The following is a 7,602-nucleotide window of genomic DNA, read 5'->3' on the forward strand; positions in this document are numbered from 1 at the left end:
TAAATGAGGCCCCGGTTTCTGCAAGGTATTGTGATATCATGAATACGCCAGCAGTGCATAAATGTTAAAGGGGTCATATGATGCTGCTAAAAAGAACATTATTTTGTACTAAAAGCATCCAAAGTACAAATGTTTTTTATACATTCTCCTAAAATTAATTAAACCTCTTTTTTGTAATTAATGTATGTTTTAACAATCATTCATCTAGAATTTTTAATAGAAATGTTTGTACACCTATACTGCAAGTAGACTATTATCTGGACCCGTCCAGATCAGTGCAACTGTTTGAGAACATTACAATTCAGTCAAATCAACACAAAATATGGGACTTCATTCAAAAGACACCAAACATTTTCCTTTCACAGTCTGTGATACATTCTTTTTTTCTATATCGTACTCTTAAATGTGCTGTAATTTTAAATATGTGGTGCAACATCAGGCTGGGTTGAGTGCCCCAGAAACATCTCAAGTGTTTTTCTCTATTATCTGGAATGGATTACAAACTTCAAATGTTCAGTCTGTGCACATCCATGACAGAGAGAATGATACTCAACAATCTTAAAGGCGGTTTAAAGTCTCTACTAAAACACTACATAGGCTTAGCACCATTAAAAACCTTAAGGATAACACTAAACACACTCATACGTGCACACATAAAAAATATTCTTGCTGCACTCCACACATAGCTGTTCTTTTTTTAATCCCACTCTGACCTTTAACCTTTACACTCAACATTCAGTTGTCAACAGTGACACGGGTCACTGCACAGTTTTACCTTCACAATATAGGGATTGGTTTATCAATGAACAAATATTAAGATATACAGGGTATTTGATTCATTTCACAGAGAGCAAAGGAAATAGGAAAAGAGAAATGTTGATTGTCTGTTGTCAAGGTCAAAGGTTAGGCTCTGATCAGGCGATGGCTTTGGCCTCAGGCAGGAAAGCCTCCCAACACTTCACCAGCTGGTTTAAGATAAATAGCAATTCATGAAAGACTATTCAGCGGTGTTGTATGTAAAACAAACAAACACTTACACACTTACCCTATGCTGTGTGTGAAGCAGGGACTCCAGGTATTTCACTATGTGCTGTTTGAAATCTCTGGCTTTCTCTTTCTGCCACAGAAAAACAATTCTATTTTAATCTTATATTTTGTGATGTAAAATGGTATTGCCAATGGTCACCGCTTTTGGAACTATTGAATTTCAGATGAATGCTGGTAGATTTTTTTTAAGGTAATTTTTTAACATTTACAGGGGCAAGTTGGGGATTTTATTGCCATCCGTATCCAGAATGACCGTTTTTCTTCCCACTATCCGTGTGAAAATTCCTGGCTGAATTACCTACTGTAAAAACAAACAGTGGTTGTGTGGTAATTTAACTGCCATCCCAATCCACCTGTCTCGAGTTTAGGAAAAGGGATCAATCCAAAAGTCATTTTGTAAATCCCACCAAGCACCATCTGGTAACTGTTGTGCTTTGCTTCATTTTATATTTGGATACTAAAATATTTTGTCAAGAATAATACAGAAATATATTGTCACCGCTCCACTATAGTGAGTCAGAGCTGTTAAAGGGGTCATATGATGCTGCTAAAAAGAACATTATTTTGTGTATTTGGTGTAATGAAATGTGTTTATGCGGTTTAAAGTTAAAAAAACATTATTTTCCACATACTGTACGTTATTGTTTCTCCTCTATGCCCCGCCTTTTTGAAACGCGTCGATTTTTACAAAACTAATCGGTCTGAAAAAGCGATGTGTGCTCTGATTGGCCAGCTATCCAGTGCGTTGGAGAAATAGAAAAGAAAAAAACAGAACAAAATTGCGTAAGCTTTTTAAATAGGCCATTATTATGGCAGCACCAGGTATGCAACAAAATTAAAAAATATATGTATTTATATAAACTAGGGCTTGCATAACTAATAATTTTAGCAGTTGACCAAATAGTCAAATGCTTGCCCTATGTAAATAAGCCCATAATTTTAAACATATAAAACCACTAAAACCATAGCACATCAGTGTACCTACCATTATATAGGATATTTAAATTAAGAAATAATAAAACAGGACATTTCCTATTATTAAATTCATCATCATGATGAACATGTGACTGACATGCAGTATCTTACCTCAAATCTGAGCACTTCTTTACGTACAGTACAGGTAACTCTTTCGAAATCTCTCTCATACTGACTGACTTTAGACTCCCACTGTGCAGAGACACAGGAAACAGCTCAATGTTAACAGCAAATTAGTGACCATTCATATTGTCATTCAACATAACCCCCCTACAAAAATGTTACTTGTTAGTCTAATGTACAGTACTTGTACCGTGTTGTGTTTATCATTCGCTGTTGATAATTTAACCTCATTTATGTCGTCTTTAGCCTGCTGCAGCTTCTCAGGTTTGTTTGCCCAGAGCAGTTTGGCCTCGGCCTCTCGTTTCTTCTGCAATGTGCTCTGAGCTTCCTGTAGTCGCTGCCACACTTTCATCCTCTGCTCAAAACAGCACTGAGGACAGCAAAGAACACAATAAACAACATTACATTACTTATGCAGTGGGCTCTGATTGTTGGTTTTGCATTATGTGGTTGTGCTCTCTAACCCTCACGGCCCCCAGCAGTCTGATGTAGTCGGCCAGGAGCTCAGCGAGGATGAAGAAATCGTTGAAGGCCTGTTGCTGATGCAGCTGCTCCATCTTATCCTCCACTTCCGCCAGCTGTGACAGCGCACGAGACAATGCAGAGTTCTCCTCCACACTGCCCAGCATGGCCACACTCTTACTAAACACCGCTGTGTTACTACACAACTCTACGAGAGGAGAAAGACTTTGAGATGCTTTGTAACAGTATGCATCTGGATGATTGGCTTCACAGTGTAGTTTTCATTCTCACCTTTCCTGTGGTTTACTAATGAGTCGACAGCAGCATGGAGCCTCCTCAGCAGCTGCTCCTCATTCTCCACTTCCTGCAGCTTACTCTCGAACCACTGACACACACACACACACAGAGGTGTCAATCACTAGTCAAATGCAACAACCTGGGAGAATTTACATCTTAGAACTGCATGAACTGAGCTCCTCTTACATTATCTGATTCATTCATTTTAATGGTCATCTTATTCACTGCATCCGACGCTCTGTTTATCATCTTTAGGAGGCCAGGTCCACTCAAAGTCTGAGTATTTACTGCCCTGAGCAACTAAAAACACACAAACAGACAACAAGTTTAGATATTAAACATGGCACTAAAAATACTGTGTCTAGGAACATGATAAAGGTGGTCACCTCATCTCTCTCTAAAAACTCTCGAACATCCGGGTCCTGTAATAGAGATGGATGAGCCACTACTCTCTGGAGATACCTACAGAAAATACAAATACAAACACAAACACAAAGCCAGTAAGTATATAGGTATAGAAAAGAATCACCCCCTTTAAAATAATCACAAGGTGATTAGCTACACCTGATTGAGTTTACAAGTAATTTTTAGGAGGGGGGCGAGTCATTTTTCCAACTCAGTGATTCTGTTGTTTTTTTTCTGACATGTTGGTGTTATATCTTTCACTTGGATGGTATAAGTTGCACTGAGTAAATACAGCTGGATAAAACAAACTGTGTCCATCTTCATTTCAGGCTGCAAAGCAACAAAATGTGATTATTTTTAAAAGGGGGTGATTCTTTTCTATACCCACTGTATATATAATAAATATAACCATAAACAAGTGTGCATTAGCACATGAATGCATATTTTATGTTAGAGGTAAATACATATTGTTCTGCTGTTGCAACTCAAAATTCGCAACAATGAATGCTTTTTTTCCCCCCCGTTTGCATGGCTGGTGCCGAAAGGTTCTAGAGTATGACTGCAAAAATAAAAATGAAACAACTTCTAACTCCTCAAGGTTTGTGGTATCTAAATCTGTTGCTATTAACAATCTTTCCCAATTTGTATCCTCAATTTAATGAATACCTTGGTTACCAGATATTTGTCACAAAGGATCACTGATGATACATTGCTGCTCGTATTTGTTAACTACTACTTTATATTCCACTGCTGCTACACATGTATATATTACCTACTTATCTAACTGTCAGTTTTGTTTTTACTTTGTTTACCTTCTGATACTATTGTCTGTATTTGTCCATATTTACTGCGTTTAGACCTCATGACTGTCTACATGCCACAGTTGTCTCCTGAAGAAATTGTGTTGTTTGTTTTTTATCTTTTTGTCATGCAATTAGCTAAAAATTACAATAAAGTTTACTCTGCGTTTATATTGTAAATGTCACATAGTATTCATCAGCGCTTTCTTTTTTTCTGGTTATTACAGGCATTTTTTGGTTGCACCTGGGATTTCCTAAATTTTGGACTTCAAAATACCCCATCACACCAATAAAATAGTTTTTCCAATCATATCCAATATATCTCAAGTTCAATATGCCATCAGCCACTTTATCAGAAATCAGGTTTTCCACTCACCCTAGTTATCAGTATCAGAAAAAAATACAATTGGTCAACCTCTGTTTTATGTGTATGTCTAATTGGCCATGTGTTCACCTCTCCAGTGCTGCTCGTCTCTTTTCCACAAACTCCGCTGAGGATGAATCCTCCTTCCCTACCTTCACTTTAGTCATCCCTGTGACACAACACCAAACCACACGCTCAGTCAGCAAAAAAGTAAGAGCCAACAGAAAGCTCAGAGTAAACATTCTCATGTATCCAGGCCACTGTAAGTGTCTAGATGAGCTCACTAGAATAACTCCACTAGACATGGAGCCAGAATGAGCATGAGAGCTTCTTTACCTACTACACTCTTCTGAGGTGGAGGTGGGATGATGCAACCCAGCAGGGAGTGTTTGGCCGATATCTTCTCATAAAGTCCCAGAAAATCACTGAAGCGTCGACGCACTGAGAACGTCTTATTAAGGAACATGGGCAGTGTAGTCTGGAGAGAGACAGAGAAGCACGGAAAAGGGCCAAAATGCTGATATATGTAGCTTGAACAATCCAAAAAAAAAATGGTAATAGGGATAAGCTTTTGCGTACCTGAGTCGACACTTTGTAAGACATGTAGGCATTCATGCCATCTCCTGTAACACAATAACGTAGAAGAACTCAATCACTATAGCTCTCAACATCCAGAACATCTAGAACAAGAGGCTGACTCTAGACTAGTGGTTCTCAACCTTTTCAATCCTCAATGTCCAAGGAAATATGAATTTGAATGGCCACACATGTAGGCTAAGATATTTTCTCTATTAATACTGCTGTAATAAAGACAAACCTGCTTGTTTTCTATGAGTGTCAACAGATTAATTATTCATTATGATTCTTTTTTTTTCCATTTCAGAAGTTTTAAGAACTCAAGAATTGTATTTCTTAATGTTTATTAGATTTTAATAAATAAAAGTAAGAAATAGAAATACTTATTTCAAATAAACCTTTAAAACAAGCTCCTTTGGATGTTTGCTGAGGTCCCCTAGTGGGCAACTGGTTGAGTACCACTCGTCTAGAAAAATGTGATGCAAGTATATCCCCCTTATTTTTAAAGTAATAGTGGGCAATGCGATTTATAACGTGAATGTGTAAGGTTTTCGATGTCAGTCGCTTCTAGTTATTTTAGCTGTACAAAATCAGTTCATTGTGCTGCTTGACGCTGCAAACGGTTATTTATCATCATATTATTAACATTTATTCATTTAGCAGATGCTTTTTTTTATCCAAAGTGATTTACAAATGAGGAATCATAATCATAAACTCACTGGTTTGTAGCGCAAATAATTTTACAGGTTACTTTAATTTGTTATTTACTTATTCACTTACTTTCGCTTTGAAAAATAAGTTGCATAATACAAACCAATTTTCTCTGGATTAGTGACTGCGATGTTCAGCTCAAACTGGTCTCCACTCTCTTCCTCCTCCAACTGTTAAAGTTCATCAGCATGGTTAGAATTAAGAATCTACAGTGGGGAAAATAATTATTTGATCCCCTGCTGATTTGATAAGTTTGACCACTTACAAAAAAATTAAGGGTCTATAATTTTTATGGGTAGGTTTATTTAACGGATAGAGACAGAATATCAACAAAAAAATCCAGAAAAAACACATTATATAAAGGTTATAAATTGACTTGCATTTCAGTAAGTAAAATAAGTATTTGATCCCCTACCAACCAGCACGAATTATGGCTCCCACAGATTGGTTACGTGCCCAAGTGGAACACAGATTAGTCCTGCCACTTTAAGAAGTTACTCCTAATGTCAGCTCGTTAGGTGTATGGGCAAACTTACAAAATCAGTAGGGGATCAAATAATTATTTTCCCCACTGTATATACACACATATTACATGAATGCAACTGAAGGCACGTAAAGGGTCTTGTTTCAGTACCTCCTCCGTGGTCTTGGTGACAATGCTGGGTTTGAGTATGGAATTAGGAACTTGTGTGGTGTTGCAAGCCGATGCGGTCGGTCCAGTAATCTCTCTCCTGCCTTGACTAGTGGTGTTGGTAAGCGTCAGTTCTACAGTGGCCTCTGGTGTTTGAACAGAGAGAACAAATAAAGCACAGAGGTGTGAAGTATGTGAGTAATAGCACTTCACCATTATATTTTAGTATAGTATTATTTTGGGAACTCTGTATATTAGTTCTGTTAAAACCGAGTACTTGTACTTTTACTCAATCGCATTTACAGTCATGGCCAAAAGTTTTGGCAGTGACATCAATTGTGTTTTGCAAATTTGCTGTTTCAGTATTTGTAGATTATTCTTCCACATGTTTATGGTATACTGAAAAACAATGATAAGCATATCATCAGTTTTAAAGGCTTTTATTGGCAAAAAAATATATAATGAGTCAATATTTACAGTGTTGACCCTTGTTCTTCTTAACCTCTGCAGTTCGCTCTGGAATGCTGGATATTAGCTTCTGGGCCAAATCCTGACTGTTGCGGATCCAATGTAATGATCTTCGAGCCACTTCTTTATCACTCTTGCTTTGTGACATGGTGCTCCATCATGCTGGAAAAAGCACAGATCATCACCAGATTGCTCATGGATCGTTGGAAGCAGTCGCTCTTGCAGGACGTTTTGATACCATTCTTTATTCATGGCAGGGTTTTTGGGCAGAATTATGAGAGAGCCCACACCCTTGGTTGAAAAGCAACCCCAACACATGGATGGTCTCGGGGTGCTTCACTGTTGGCACAACACAGGACTCATGGTAGCGTTCACCTTTTCTTCTCCGAACAATCGATTTTCCAGATGTCCCAAACAGTCGGAAGGGAGCTTCATCAGAGAAAATAACTTTGCACCAGTCTTCTGCTGTCCAATCCTTGTACTTCCTGCAGAATTTCAGTCTGTCCTTGACATTTTTCTTGGAGAGAAGTGGCTTCTTTGCTGCCCTTCTTGACACCAGGCCGTTGTCCAAAAGTCTTGGCCTCACTGTGCATGCAGATGCTCTCACACCAACCTGCTGCCATTCCTGAGCAAGCTCTGCACTGCTGGTGACACGATTTCGTAGCTGACTCTTGCTGGACACTCTGGGACATCCTGAAGACTTCTTCACTGCAGTCGAACCTCTCTCCTTAAAGTTCTTGATG

General features: G+C 38.3%; 1 protein-coding gene across 1 annotated transcript in view; it reads right to left on the reverse strand.

Moving 5' to 3' along the window:
- Nucleotides 1-205: 205 nt before the first annotated feature.
- LOC107742568 (sorting nexin-1-like) overlaps nucleotides 206-7,602 on the reverse strand; it is a 23,273-nt gene continuing 15,876 nt past the window's right edge. The window contains exons 4-16 of the mRNA XM_016555596.1: nucleotides 6,395-6,537; nucleotides 5,864-5,930; nucleotides 5,053-5,096; nucleotides 4,810-4,951; nucleotides 4,564-4,642; nucleotides 3,291-3,366; nucleotides 3,091-3,204; nucleotides 2,899-2,992; nucleotides 2,610-2,815; nucleotides 2,336-2,515; nucleotides 2,134-2,214; nucleotides 1,046-1,117; nucleotides 206-965 (exon numbers count right to left, since the gene is read on the reverse strand). Coding sequence (XP_016411082.1) covers nucleotides 915-965; nucleotides 1,046-1,117; nucleotides 2,134-2,214; nucleotides 2,336-2,515; nucleotides 2,610-2,815; nucleotides 2,899-2,992; nucleotides 3,091-3,204; nucleotides 3,291-3,366; nucleotides 4,564-4,642; nucleotides 4,810-4,951; nucleotides 5,053-5,096; nucleotides 5,864-5,930; nucleotides 6,395-6,537 — 1,349 coding nt within the window. The 3' untranslated portion in view covers nucleotides 206-914. The remainder of the gene's footprint in view (nucleotides 966-1,045; nucleotides 1,118-2,133; nucleotides 2,215-2,335; nucleotides 2,516-2,609; nucleotides 2,816-2,898; nucleotides 2,993-3,090; nucleotides 3,205-3,290; nucleotides 3,367-4,563; nucleotides 4,643-4,809; nucleotides 4,952-5,052; nucleotides 5,097-5,863; nucleotides 5,931-6,394; nucleotides 6,538-7,602) is intronic.

This window comes from Sinocyclocheilus rhinocerous, unplaced genomic scaffold (genome assembly GCF_001515625.1).
Source record: "Sinocyclocheilus rhinocerous isolate Xijiao unplaced genomic scaffold, SAMN03320098_v1.1 scaffold587, whole genome shotgun sequence".
Classification (NCBI taxonomy): domain Eukaryota; kingdom Metazoa; phylum Chordata; class Actinopteri; order Cypriniformes; family Cyprinidae; genus Sinocyclocheilus; species Sinocyclocheilus rhinocerous.